A 14,746-nucleotide genomic window follows, 5' to 3' on the forward strand; every position below is an offset into this window, starting at 1 on the left:
TTGAAGGAGATGCAATGTGGTAGGCCTATTACTGGAGTCTTTTTCTCAGACGTAAAACCTGAAAAGCAGGAGAAGCATTAAAGGAAGTGACACCCCCCCCTCCCCCCCATTTGATCCCCTCAGCAAAAATCATGAAGTAAATGGACACCACCTAAAAAACATGCATATACAATGATTTTTCTTTACAAACACCTTGAAATAGAGAGGAAATGGAAAGCATTTGAATGATTCAGGCATGACATGAAACAGGGTCAAAATGCATTAGTTTTGCCAGAGCTGCAAAAAACATGTACATTGTGCTCAAACCATAAAATAAAAGAGTTAGGGCTGGATGAGAATTAAGAATAAGAGATTTTGGAGATTAAAAAATGATTTCAAGTATGTGTGTGTATGCATGTGTGCTTTGTTGAGTACTTTGCATGGATAATTTGTCAGTAGAACCACAGGAGATTTGCAGTCTTGTTAAAAAAATATTTTCAGTGTAACCTGTCTCATCCTTCTGCTTTTGTTTATCTGAGTACATCTGAATATGTTGTACTCATCGCAGTAAGAAACACAATCCTTCGCTTCTTCAAAGGCAAACTGTCTTGACGAAAATGACAATATTGATAATGCACTGTAAAAAGTGATGTTGACTTAACTTAAAAAAAATTATAATTACATCCACAATCAATTTTTTTGTTGTTGTTACATGGGGAAGTATGTCCTATCCCTTTCGCTATCTTGGTCTTTTTCGAACTGTCATTGCCAATCTGTCTTTCATACTGAGCTGATGAACAGTATATAGAGCTCTGAAAGGAAGCACCTCAAGAATTCCTCTCCAGAATTCACCAATTCATCTCCATTTATTACTGCACATCTGCTTCCACTCACACAGACTTCCATTACTTTCACTAACATTTGCAGGGTGCTGTTTACTCTTCTCTTTTTTACTAGTATATTATACAGTATATAAGAAAACAAGTCAAGAAAAAAAGTACATTTCCTACGCAAAAAGATGTCATATTAGGTACATCCTTACATTAAAACATATTCCACCCATGTTTCCTGCCCCTTTTTTTCACAAAATATTACAGTATGCTTTTAAAACATAACAACGTAGTCTATTGATAACACCATCAAATGATCTGTCTGCCTTATCATTTGGAGGTAACTGCATCATAATAGCCTGAAACATGCGTATTGAGTTTTCGGTTTAAACCTGCTGTAAAAAATAGAGTTAAAAGAAGTAGCATTTAAATGACCACATTATGTCAGAACAAATTTCCTAGAAAATAAAGTGCCTGTGATTATTGTGTTTCATAAGCTTATTCAACCGTAGAAAAAATATTCTTTAACTAAAATGATAAGTGTGTGTATGTGTAAATTCAAGAAGCAATCTTTTCAAGAAAATAAAGGACAGAAGTGAACCACAGAAATAGTGATGCTGTGGTGCCATCTGTCACCTCCAGTTCTTTGCCTTCAGGCTTGTGCAAAACCAGAGGGTAAGAGTCACAGGTCAGACACAAAGGTGAGATATACTTTAATGAAACCTCCTGCGTCTCTGTCTGACCCATAAAATCATGTCTTTGAGATGCCAATCCAATAATGTCTGGCAAGAAAGCAGGTAAACTGGGAACATGATGTTTATTCCATCACCTGTTTATTCCTATACATAAACATTAGTGTATATACAAGCCAAAATGTTCATTTGAATCCTCCCCAGCATTATAGCCAAAAATTCTGATTTCCAATAGAATTTCAGTGGTGTTATAGACTCTTTGTCAGGATAGAAGCCTGATTTTAACATGCAGGCTACTGTACGAAAACAAGGCTGTGAGGGATAGATTTACAGTATTTACAGTGGCTCACGGCTTTTAAACTGTTTTATGGAGTTTTTATCTATTTATTTTTTATTAAAAAGACATTTCATCAGCTGAACATGTTGTTAAACAATCGTACAATGAACTGAACACACATGAATTGTACTTCAAGCCCTCACAGCCTCATTTTCATTCTTGTCAAAAAAAAAAATCATATGGCACTACCCTGAAAGAGTAATTGATAAATCCCCATAAATATATACCTTAGTCAGGGTACTGCCATATTGAATTGGCGACAAGTTACTGTTTTTATGTTATTGACTCGTTCATTCAGCCGAATCATTCAGGAATGAAAGACGTGTTTTTATGAGCGAGTCACTGAATCATTCATCTAACCAATGCATCAAAAACGCTGAATCGTTCAAGAAGGATACGTCATTGCTGCTGGGTGTTGTAATGGTTGTGTAGTGGCTTTGTTTCGTTGCCTCAAAGAAAGACAAAGTGACTTTAAATATTATATTTGAAGTTTAAGTTACTAAATTTAACTGTCTAACTCAGTTTTAATAGATGTAAGACACACACACACACACACACACACACACATATATGCAATGGCACTGTCTAAAGTAAAGGCTGGTTGTCTGAAAAAAAGGTAGTGTTCCCTCGTACAAAATGTCTGACTCACTATGTGCGATTATTGTTTCTTCTTCTGCTCATTGTATCTGACTACTTAAACATGTTACATAAAAGCTTTATGTTAAAGAAAAGAGCTAAAAGCTGAATAAGAATCCTGAGATAAGAACGTCAAACTAATTTTGCTCCACTCAAACACCAATTGTCTCTTTTCTCACCCTTTTTTCTCCTTATCTCTCTCAGAGCGGTTTTACAATGTCTATAAAAACATAGAACTGGACTGTTTTGTAACATTCTTTTGTTTTTCTAAAACAGTCTGTTTCTATTCTCTCGTCATAACTGTTATTTTGCTCTGTTCATTCCTGCACTTGAGTCATGGTAGTCGGCAAATACAGATTACTCACTGAGCCAATGGGGCCTCCATAAGAGGACCGTGGTGGCCCGACACCTGAAAACAAGCTACCGCCAATGTAAAATTTATGTACTGTACCTTAGACAGACAGACAGTGCCAGTGACTATTGCTGCAATGTGAAATTAATGAAGAAATGAGAAATATTTTCCATATAGCACCAACAGTGCTTTGTTATTTCTTTATACGTTTATTAGATTCAATGTGTTTATTCTTGTAATTGCCACTATATATCTCCCATTTTTCACTCTTTATATCTGTGTAATTGTTTGTTATTTATAATTTTACACACCTCTTTCAGAATTGTCAGGATAACTTTTAAAAATTGTGAGGGATCATTAAAGTTGTTGAATTTTTTTTAGGTGCAGGCCTTATGAAGCTATTTGATGAAGTAGATATTCACAAATATTTTATAAAACAAATGACCAAATTTACATATTATCCTGTTCAAATGTTTGCATAGCCTTACTTTTGTGTGAAATTAGTCATCATTGTTTTATAAGCTTTTAAAAAAATATTTAACTAAAATGAAAGATGTGTGTATGTGTGTATCTTTTAAGAAGCAATCTTTACAACTTATTAATACAAATACATCTCACAATTGTGATCAGAGGCGGCCTCGGGACCCCGGGTCCTTGCAGGTCCACAATACATCAGTGGCGGTTGGTCTTCAAAGTGCCGTCATGCGTCTGAGGGTATTTGAGACAGTGTGGATGCAGTATGAGGGCAAATCAGAGTGTTTTGATGCACGAACGACAGAGATCATCTTTTACTACTGTCAAGCGAACCCTTATTGATTTTGCACAGCTGCGTGATTCCACGCTCGCTTTTGTCTCCCCCTTCACACTCATGTGCTCGGCTTGAATAAATAACGCCACCAGTCCCACAATCTTCATCTCTGCTCCCTCACTCCTCTTCCTTTTCAATCCTCCAAAGCACGACTGAGCAGAATAAAGGACTGGATTGGAGAAGAGCAGAGCAGAGCAGAAGCACCTCGAGTCACGGCCACAAAGTAGTTCTAGCGTCGATTTTCAAGCTTTTTAACAAAGAAATTGAAAAAGCAATTGTCTTGACACACTTTTAGGTCTCACTGCTTTGATTCAAGGTAATTGATGTTGTTCTTTTCAACATCACACTACATAGACTCTGACAATTGTGCGACAATCTGTCAGGCTTACGGGAGATTGAGAAGAGGTGACACTTTACGAGGCTTCAATGCAATTCAGTGTAATATAAACAGACTATTAATAAAGTCTGAATATAATCAAGAAGTGCCTATGATTCATAGTTTGCTGGACAGTTCCTGAATTCGTATAGCATGTTTGCAGTTTGAGTAAAACTAATGCAGAATAACACTTTTTGAATATATGTTATTGATTGACAGCTGCTTTGCATGACGAATCTGAGCTATAAGATAACATAAGGAATGAATATTTTCTACTCTCTTCTGTTCCTCCCCAAACGCCTGTCAATCACAGCACCCTGGTGACTCCGATAGCAGTACATCAGTTGCTCTAAAGACCTCAGAAAGGTTTCCATGGCAAGGAGATTAGACTTGTAAGGAGGTATATTTTGAAGTTTTCCATTTTTCCTTGCATTTTTTAGTGATTTTCACTGGTGGAGAATTTGTGAAGTGATTTCATTGCATCTTGTCTTTAAGGTCATTAGGAGGACATAATTAATATAGTGATGGCTTAGTTAAGGCATTATGACACCAAAGGATCTGTGAGGGTTGATATCAACACACACACACATGCACCATCATCAAACACTCACACTAAACCGATATGTCACCTTCCAGGTCAGACATCATCCCTTCCGCTAGCTTAGTCCGGTGTTCTCTTTGGACACAGGTGTGTGTTTGTAGATTGTTTGCATGTTTAAGACTTCCCGTGGGCACCTGCTTGGGTCAAAAAGGAGACAAAGTGTGTCATAGACAAATAAAGCCACATCTGAATCACAGCACTTCGTGATCTCTGCTCTCACAAACCTGGGCTATTCAAAAAAAAATATGGCACCATAGCATACGACTGACTTAATCACTACTGCGATTACTTGCTCATTTCATTAAAATTCATGTGCCGTATCACAGCAAGGAAGGGAATTAATCTGATTTCAATGTGAATCACTTTAGTGCCGCAGATCTGCTGAATCTAATCAGATTAATTAAACAGTAACACCAGCTCCTTTATATGTAATCCTGTCCTGATTTTCCTCTACGTCGTCATTCAAAACCTCCATCGGATGGTAAATTTATATTTTGTTAATAAACTGTTCCTTCTCATTTTTCTTGTGATACATTTTTAATGAGTTCAAAGAGCCTTTTCAATTCCTTCTTTCATTCTTTTTTTTAAATGAAAGAAGTATCTAGACGGTAGCAGGACAAAGCAAGAGTTTCATTATTGTAAACTTAACACATTATCACAACATTGCATGTATGCGTTTCCGAGTGTGTTTGTGAACATGGGTGTATTTAATTAAGCAGTCTTCCCACCAACAAATCACTTGTTTTGAGTTTATCTAATTGAATAGATATTTTAAATTTAAATGCATAATTTGAAAGCATGCAGCCAAGATCAGTGGCAATCTACATGATAAAATTACTTTTAAGTAAGTATAAAGAAACCCTCAAGGGATTTTATGAGCTGGACTTCTTAATATTAAACTTATCTCATCAATTTAAATATACAATTATAATAGTAATTCATTACATTTATATAGTGCTTTTCTAGGCACTCAAAGCACTTTACATTGTGAGGGGGGATCTCCTCATCCACCTGGATGATGTGACGGCAGCCATATTGCGCCAGAACGCCCACCACACACCAGTTTACTGGTAGAGAGGAGACAGAGTGATGAAGCCAATCGGCAGAGATGGGGATTGTTAGGAGGCCATGATGGTCAGAGGCCAGTGGGCAAATTTGGCCAGGTTGCCGAGGTCACACCTCTACTCTTTTCGAAAGACATCCTGGGATTTCTAATGACCACAGAGAGTCGGTTTAACGTCTCATCCAAAGTATGGTGCTTGTTGACAGTATAGTGTCCCCATCGCTTTACTGGGGCGCTAGGACCCACACAGACACAGGGTGAGCACCACCTGCTGGCCTCACTAGCACCTCTTCCAGCAGCAACCTAAGCTTTCCCAGGAGGTCTCCCATCCAGGTACTGACCAGGCTCAACCCTGCTTAGCTTCAGTGGGCAACCAGTCTTGGGCTGCAGGGTGATATGGCTGCCAGCCAATTAGACTTCACTATAGGTTTATTCATTTAAACTTAAGTCTCCAATGACAAATGGTTCTAAATGAACCAGATTAGGGTTCTTGGAACCCCGCTTTTAGGGTTCTGTAATTGAACGCATTGAGCATAATAAAGGGTTCTACATCAAAATCTAATTATAATATTAATATCATGGTCACACTTTAGTTTGGGGACAAATTCTCATTATTAACTAACCATTAACTACAACTTTTGCCTGAATAAACTCCTAATTTGCTTCTTATTAATAGTTAGTAAGGCAGATGTTTAATTCAGGTATTGGGCAGGATTAAGGGACCTAAAATATGGTTATGTAGAATATGGCATTAATATGTGTTTTATAAGTACTAATAAACAGCCAATATCCTATAATATGCATGCTAATAAGCAATTAATTGGTCGTTAAAATAAATTGTTACCAAAATCATTAAATAAACATATAATTAGCATAATTATTAATGTTGGGATCATGTCATTCCTATCAAGTATGACTTTCTTTCTTCCAAAGAAGACAAATGTTCACACTGCTTTCTTCCACGCTGTGGAAATGAATAGTGGCCAGAGACTGCCAAGCTCCTGAAAGAACACAGTTCATCATTAAATAATGATACAAGTAGTCCATGAACCTTCTGAAGCCATTTGTGTGAGGACAGTCTCAAATTTAAGCAGTTATTCACCAAAACTCTTGGTTACCATTCCCTTTCATCATTGTATGAAACAGTTGATTTGACATTCTGCTTCTTCTGCGGTTTGATAGAAGAAATAAAATAATATTGTTTGGAAGGACATGAGGGACCATTTGTGAATGTGTAACATTGCCATGAACATCGGCCAACCAGTGAACTTACACCCAATTCATACTATGTTTTCTCCTGCTCCCAGTGTCTTTAACTGATTCCTGTGTAACTAAAGATTTGGAGCTGAGGGATTTGGAGGAGGGGGACAAAAGAGAGGGAACGAATTAAAGATATCATTGAAGAGGTAGAGAGGCACAGGGTGCATAATATAATACATCTAAATGAGGCTTAATATAAATAGAGGACCAGGCAAAGAGCGGCAGTACAAAAGAGACTTCTAAATAAATCAGCGAGGTATTTTCAGAGTGTTGGTGGCGATGAAACATCCACCAATGAGTCGCGAGTTTTATTTCAAGTGTGGTAATGAGTAGAGTCTGTGTTTGGTCTCTTTTTCATCACCGACGTCACCAAAGGCAAGTCTCGCAGGTCACACACACTCACATTTGTGCATTTCATGAGACAGGCAGATGTTCTCGAGAGCAATTGAGTGGAGATGCATATCAGAACAGAGGAAGAGTGTATAAACATATAAAGAGGAAGTCGTAACGAATCCGATCTAATGGAGTCTTGAGGAGCTTAGGATGAGTCATGAAACATTCACAAATACAAAAACAGAGCAGCACATTCAAACATATTCTGAGATTCAAAACACACACACACACACACACACAGTGGAAGACAGAGCTAGTCATGCCCAGTACATACAGCAAACCATTCTAGTGGAACTGTACCAATGATTAGGGGTGAAATTGTTTCTTCTTTCTTTCTGCTTCTTGAACAGAAAGCAATTGAATGCCAGCCACAGAGTCTGCGGAGTTCACAGAGCATGCAGCCCTCTGTGTCTCATAGATAGAGCACAAACACTCTTTTAATTAAGTCCTTTAATTGCTATTATTGTTCTGAACATTAGCAAGTAGAGAAGAGCAATTTAAAGCCAATTCATTGAAAACAAAGACACATCTCTCAAACAGTCAAGTCGATGCTGGTGAAGTGAAGCAGAGGCATGTGTATCACTACTGACCTCTGCTGGCCAAAACTGAAAAGTATATCAGAAATTTAACCAATCAATTTAAACATATATATTTTTAGGCTGTACGCGAAATTTAAAAAGGATAATTAAAAATTGTCCAATAAAAATGGTTCTTAAAAAGAAATGGTAAAACGTTACAGGCATAATATGCACCTTTTAAATTCCTTTTATATTAATATACATTTTGACCCTAAATAAAAATAGTACATAAAAAGGTGTATTCAATTATTAGTTATTTATTAAAAATTCAATTATGAAGCATTGAGAATTAACTCAATGAAATTATTATTACTTAATGAAAAAGTAAAAAAAAAAAAACGTTGGAGAAAATTTATTGATTTTATGTATTTGTAATGTCTTAATTAGGTCTGATTATTTTAAATTATTAATCTTAATATCAGTATGAGTTTATTTTTATTTATTTATTTTATTATTGTTAATACTATTATATATTACAGTATGCAAATAAATCCATTTATATTAATGTTATGATTAATAAATATCAATATACCACTAGACGCATATTAAGAATTCTCTCTCAGGCTAAACAGAAAGCATAAAATGTAACATAATTAAATAAACAATGTTGACTCTAAAGGTGTGTGCTAACCTAACGCAAACATTATGTTTGTTGTGGCACCACTGTCAGGTGACACATCCTATTCTGTGTGCTGTTCACATATATTGCCTACGCCACTTGGATCCAGTCTCAGGTAGCCGTCCACCAGTGAGCTGAAGCCAGTTAAACCTCCCATAGCCGCATATGGAACAGCTCTCCCCACCGGACGCCCCCTTGCCATGCGCTCTTCCCTGGTTTCAACCAGCATCACATGGGCATATCCAGGCTGACCACATTCACAGGTGAATGGACTTCGATAGCCAGTGCAGTAAGTGCCTGGAGGTAAACAGGTTAGGATTTGTTTACATTTGATCAAATGCTTATGTGTAACATGAAGAATTATGTTAGCTTTCAATTATTAATAGGAGATGCAATGGTGAAAAACTCACATTTTTTGCACTGGTGGCCTATAGCTTCACTGTGTTCACTGGTTGTGTGTTTGCATTGACAGCGTACTGGTTTAGAGCCGTTGATATGAACATATTCATAGGACACACACTGACAACCTTTGACCCTACAAGGCAAGAGTATAGGCCTTTCCTTTGGCAACTCCTCAAAGTCTGTGCAATGTTGTTTATACCTGAGAATGAAGTAGAATTATTAAAGAATCTGTTTGTGTACATCAATAATATGCATGACCAATGATCCCTACCTGTGTGTACAGAAGCAAGGTGTCTCTGGTCCAATCAGTTTGCAGTCTATCTGTCCCGGGACACCAAAACTGACATATAGACGGTTTTGTATTCTTCTTGGCACCACTGTCTCTTTGTATTTCTTGTACTCTTCCTCTGAAAACAGCCTCCCTCCATCATCTTCCCCAACAATTCTTTGCAAAACAGGATATTCAATGATAGAGAATTACAAGATCACTTTTTCAAACTCGACAAGCTTTAAAAAAAATAGAACGTGAGAAGATAAAAATAATACATATTTTTCCATTGACTAATAATAGACTTTAGTTTCCCGATTTTTCCCAAACAAACCGACCTTTTGTATTCTAAATAGGCCTCCACTGCATTGGTTGAATGTTTGTCGATGTGTATCTTTTCCATTTCACTGCGATTGTGAGTCTTTTTTGTAGATTTGTCTGTTGTTATAAATTTCTTCTCGAGCTGCAACACTGACACTGAAACTTGTTTACAATGAGGGTTGCTCTTGGCACCTGTGTTTCTAGGCAACGACGAAACAACAGTGATACGTTTTCCCTAAATAGTCTAAATTACGTATAAGAAAAAAAGAGTTAAAAATATCATAATGTAACAATCTAATCAGTAATATTCAATATGCACTCACAACGATTTTTATGCAGCTCGACAACGTTTGTACACGTGAACTACATTTCCCATGCTGCCTTTGACCTTTTACGTAAGTGACGTGAGTCAGACTCATATCAGAGAATCGTTTCCTTTTTAAAAATGATTCAGTGATTCTTTTACGTTTAGACGTAGTTGCATCATCGCACATTCATAATTTGTATATTCTGAAAAAAAAAGCAAATATTACAAAACTTTCCAGTAAATACGTAGTCACATACAACTGCGTTTTTCAGTATGTGTATACACATTTTCAAATGTGTATATTCTAATATCATGCTCAGTCATTTAGAACCTAAATCTAATTTGTATCCATATTCATTTATAATAATTTTTCTGGCTGAAAAATGTTTTTTGCCTGTTTTAATATAACATTCAGTTTTTAACAGGTCAAGTCGTACAATCACGTCGTACATAAGCATAATTTAGGAAAGTTTTATTCGTATTTTGCATTTCTGTTGTAACTTACTTTTCGGCGATTCGGTTCGTTCAGGAAAAATTTGCTCAGTCGAATGTGAAAGAATCATTTTGTGAATTTGATTCATTGAAATGATTCGACTCAAAATAAGAATCCATTCATAACCGGACATCGCTGGTGCGTATAGTAAGTGACGTCGTACGCAATAGCTCGTGTTGTCACCGCAGGGAAAAATACTACTGACAAATTTTCTGTATTAGTTCCTAGTTTCGCCACCGAATGATAATCTGGCTAAAAATAATTAGCTTACTTAATACAGAGACTCTTGCTTTGAAGTTATGCTTCAGTTTGAATATTGTTTTAATATTACTGTTTTTTTAGGATAGGCTTGCTAGGGTTTCCATGCAAACGTGCTAAGAAGATGTCAACGGTTTGGAGTCCACGAATCCATCACCTTGACCAAAGTATGTAAGGTAATTTCTATATTAGCTATGTTACCGTAGCAGATTCATCAGGCTGTTCCAGCTGTTCAATACCTTCCACACCCGGCCTTGTCTTAAAGCGATAATAGAGTGTGTGCAAGAGTAACTTACAGGCGATTCGTTGAGCTGTACTCTGCAGACCTTGAGAAGCGAGTGAAAAAGATAAAACTAGCATATGTAGAAGTATGATATGAGTTCAGCCAGAATGCTAAAACTGTTTGATTATATGCATTTGCTTATACTGCGTGCCAAATATCAGTGGTCCAGGTTTCTGTTAATGCTAACCTTTTCTCCAAGCCAATATCACTACAGCAGCTTTATGATAACATCAACAGTTAAACGAGTCAATGAATAACTCTCACATTGTTTAACTTATAATCACCATATTTTCAGCAAAGGCATGATATGTCTGACCTCAGAGCTTTAACCCAGATTTATGCTGTAATTCCCATCTTAAATTTCATGTGACTATACTTTGACAGTTCTACAGCTGAAAACAATAGTTTGACTGGGTGGAGCACACACTGTAAATCCCCTGCACTTTGGTCAGTCTTCGATTATAACAGTCACTATTAATTTCATCTTGACTAATATAATCAATATGCCAAAATGCTACATTTTAACTTCACTAATATTGTTCTGCTGTTTCTGTGGGGATGTGATGATTAAAAGTGGTCTTATTTCTCCCCCTGCATTATTAATTTATCTAAAGCACCGTCTCATTGAGTGATTTGTGATTGGGTGGAGAATAGCACTTTGACCACAGAGGGAGAGAGTGATGACAGGGCTTCTATTCACTTAAGGATGGAAATGAAATTTATTCATACAAACTTAAACCTGAGGCTTTGCGTATTAACTGTAAGTATAGCCATTTAATACAATTATTCTCACAAATTTCTGCTTGTTTTTGTGTGTGTTGTGTTTTACAGGTATTCCTTGCACTTGACGCCTATTCAGCAAAATTCCTTTCAAGACATCCATCTTCCACGCTGTTAATTTCCTAGTCAAAACAGCTAAACAAATACATGAGATCAGTGACCTTATTACCGGCTTTCATTCCTAATTTTAACCTCCACTCTGCTTTTTCATGGCTTAATATTCCCAGCCCTGAACCTGACACCCTCTTATAACCCTGTCCCCACCCCATCCCCTTAACCCGGGTCCCATTAGACCTGCAGCATTGCCATGCTGGGCTGTCTGCAGCGTAGGAGCATGTCTCACAGACTGAGTTTGTTTCTGGTGGTCTTCGGCCTGGCCTGGTGTCTGCTGCTGTTTCACTATACCATCACACAACCACGGCGCCAGAGCAGCGCAGAGCTCCGCCAACAGATCCTCGAGCTCAGCCATCGCTATGTCAAAGTCCTTAGTGAGGAGAACCAGAATCCCTCAGGGCCCCAGGGCAATTCCATGGCAGGATATGGTAAGGATTTATTATTATTATTATACATAATTTAATCACCCTCATGTCATTCCTTACCTGTATGCTGTTTTATAGTGTCAAAAAAAAGATATATCATAAAAAAAGTACATATGACTTTCTTGGTAGTCATACAATAATTTTGTGATGAACAGACTGAAATTGAAGTTTGTAGCAAATGTTCTAGGTTACATGTGTATTTTAATCAAACAAAATTTTAATTTTGAATTTGTTACTTGAGTTTAGAAGTTTTTCTTGCTAACACTTTACAACAAGGTTAATTAATATACATTAGTATTTATGAATTGTAGTGTTTTTTGCTCATAAAACATTAATGTTATTTTATACAACTTAATATGTTAGTATATGTAAAACTTAACATTAAAATGAGTGAAATTAAAAATGAATTTTATTGTTGGTTGTTAGTTTGTAATATCTAATGCATTTACCAGTATTGACAATTTAACCTTAATATAAAGTGTTGAAACTTTGTTTTATGTTTTCCCTTTCTGGTAACACTTTACAAAAAGGTCTCATTTCTTATAACGTTTATTAAGATCTAGTATTTATTAATATTGTTTTTATTTATTTTAGCAAATAAAAATACAATTGTCAATGTATTAAACAATTTATTTTTATGAACTAACTTTAACAAAGATTAATACATTTTGTAAAACAACAACAACAACTGCTGATTAAATGAGCAATTGTATTTTTAGTAATTAACACAAACAAAGATTAATAAATGTTATAAAAAAATATATAAATTGCTCATTGTTAGTTTTTATTAGTGTAATGTGCTTTTAACAAATATAATGAACTCCAGTGTTAACAAATACAACTTGTGATTTTAGAAATTTGTTTCTAAATGTTGAAATTAACATTAAAAATAATGAGGGCTGTAGTAATACCGTTTTATTTCATGTTAACTGTACGTAGTTGTCTGATGTTAACAGATGAAAAAGTGTTATTATTATAAGTTCTTTTACATTTTCGTTTATAAAATGAACACTTTTATTCATAGTTTGTTTTTTTTTGTGACGCTTATGTGAGTGAATAGGCTGCTCAGCATTCAGGATGGGTGTGGTAGAAAGAGGTTTAGAAATAACATAATACTAATCCTTGCCTTATCTCTTGTTCTGCTGAAGCTGACTTGAAGAGGACAATTGCTGTGCTGTTAGATGATATTCTCAACCGTTTGGTGAAGTTGGAAGGGAAAGTGGAGGCTGCTGTGAATGCCTCCATACAGAACATCTCCCATCCTGCTGCTGGTGCTGGCACTCTTCTTGCTGCCAGAGTCACCGTTTTCAGGTCAACCAAACAAAATATGTCTGCTCACCGACCAGATAGACGCAGGAACCCTCTGCACTTCCTGCCACAATCACCTGAAAGATCACACAAGCCACACTCTTTAAAATAGCAAACTGTGGCCATGGACATCATCTGCGCCACTACAGCAAAGACTGAGATACAGATAGATATATAATTTTTTTTTTTTTTTTTTTGACTAAATCAGCTTTAAAACATCCTTTTGCTGTTGTACAAATGAGCTTCAGCTTGATTGTTTTGTCTTATATTCATGGATCACAAATATATTTGATAACTTATGTGCAATATGGAATATGAGAGAGTGATAGGATGTGTTTTCTAATTGAAGACTGATTTTTGATATATGGATGAGTGTTTCATAATGAATCTGCATAAGACCCCAAGTACAGCATTATCTCCACAGCTAGCTAACGGTGTGTAGTGCACTTAATTGGATTCCAGAGCGAAGGTTTACACACAGCACCTTTTAATTGTTAAGACTTCATGCGCTGCAACACGTTAGCTATTGAACTGTGGAGGAAACGAGCTGACCCAAAGAATTATCTCTGAATAGTTGATTGATGGCTGTATTGCAGTTTGATTTGTTTAAGGGTGGGGATATACCTCAGTTGCTGTTAGTACATGAAGCTGAATCCCAGCAAAACAAAACGCAGCATTAAGCTTTCAGGAGGAACTGTACCAGACAACACAACTCTCAATTCATACAATAAAACGCGTACAATACTTCAGATGTGTCAGTGTATGCAAGAACTGAAAACATTCATTTGTTCCATTAATGTGATCAAATGAAAATGGAAAAATAAGTAGGGTTTCCTTGAAGTGCTTCAAATAAATACATGGTTGTAATCTATCTATCAATACATTTTTATTTTATTTTGGATGTTGCTTTAATATCTATAAATTGTAATCATATAGCCTAATTTGCTAGTGTACGCTTATTCACACAAAACCTTTCCCATGTCCCAATTCGCCTGCTTATACTATGCCCTAAAAGTATGTACTCTTTTTGTGAAGAAAAAGTACATACTTTTGAGTATGTAGCAGAATAGTAGGCACGCTTTGGGACATACTACTTCCTCATAGCTGCTTCTTTAACGGAGCTCTGTTGCTTAGTTACGTGCATCCTGTAACTGTTTAAACTGCCCTGCCAATCATCTTGTCCCAGTTAACATCACCCACATTTCGTTTAATTTGATTTCCTACCGTATTGGAGAGAAATAAAGAAGCACATCGCGGGTCTTT

The 14,746-nt window shown here is 36.4% G+C and overlaps 2 protein-coding genes across 6 annotated transcripts; one reads left to right on the forward strand and one right to left on the reverse strand.

The window, feature by feature from the left end:
* Positions 1-8,536: 8,536 nt before the first annotated feature.
* Positions 8,537-9,597, reverse strand: fam221a (family with sequence similarity 221 member A; the record flags this gene model as incomplete). Its single annotated transcript, XM_079380368.1, has 4 exons — positions 8,537-8,821; positions 8,935-9,125; positions 9,198-9,371; positions 9,533-9,597. 4 exons carry the CDS (start codon positions 9,595-9,597, stop codon positions 8,586-8,588), a joined length of 666 nt encoding a protein of 221 aa, XP_079236494.1. The 3' UTR covers positions 8,537-8,585.
* Positions 8,597-14,230, forward strand: LOC306846767 (coiled-coil domain-containing protein 126-like). 5 transcript variants are annotated; one of them, XM_079380364.1, is made up of 4 exons: positions 8,597-8,787; positions 10,658-10,749; positions 11,688-12,178; positions 13,324-14,230. In XM_079380364.1, the coding sequence occupies exons 3-4, from the start codon at positions 11,944-11,946 to the stop codon at positions 13,593-13,595; spliced, it is 507 nt and encodes a 168-aa protein (XP_079236490.1). In that variant the 5' UTR covers positions 8,597-8,787; positions 10,658-10,749; positions 11,688-11,943; the 3' UTR covers positions 13,596-14,230. The 5 variants fall into 5 exon arrangements, with proteins under 5 accessions (XP_079236490.1, XP_079236492.1, XP_079236493.1 ...); XM_079380366.1 differs by having other exon boundaries at positions 8,626-8,787; positions 10,658-10,740; XM_079380367.1 differs by lacking the exon at positions 8,597-8,787 and adding an exon at positions 10,415-10,462 and having other exon boundaries at positions 10,658-10,740.
* Positions 14,231-14,746: the final 516 nt, after the last annotated feature.

The sequence above is a fragment of the Barbus barbus genome (genome assembly GCF_936440315.1).
Source record: "Barbus barbus genome assembly, chromosome: 27".
In the NCBI taxonomy this organism is placed as follows: Eukaryota; Metazoa; Chordata; class Actinopteri; order Cypriniformes; family Cyprinidae; genus Barbus; species Barbus barbus.

Coding starts and splice junctions, on each gene's coding strand:
- LOC306846767 (XM_079380364.1), top strand. CDS start 11,944: ATGCTGGGCTGTCTGCAGCGTAGGAGCATGTCTCACAGACTGAGTTTG. Junction 12,179..13,323: donor CAATTCCATGGCAGGATATG/GTAAGGATTTAT, acceptor GTTCTGCTGAAG/CTGACTTGAAGAGGACAATT.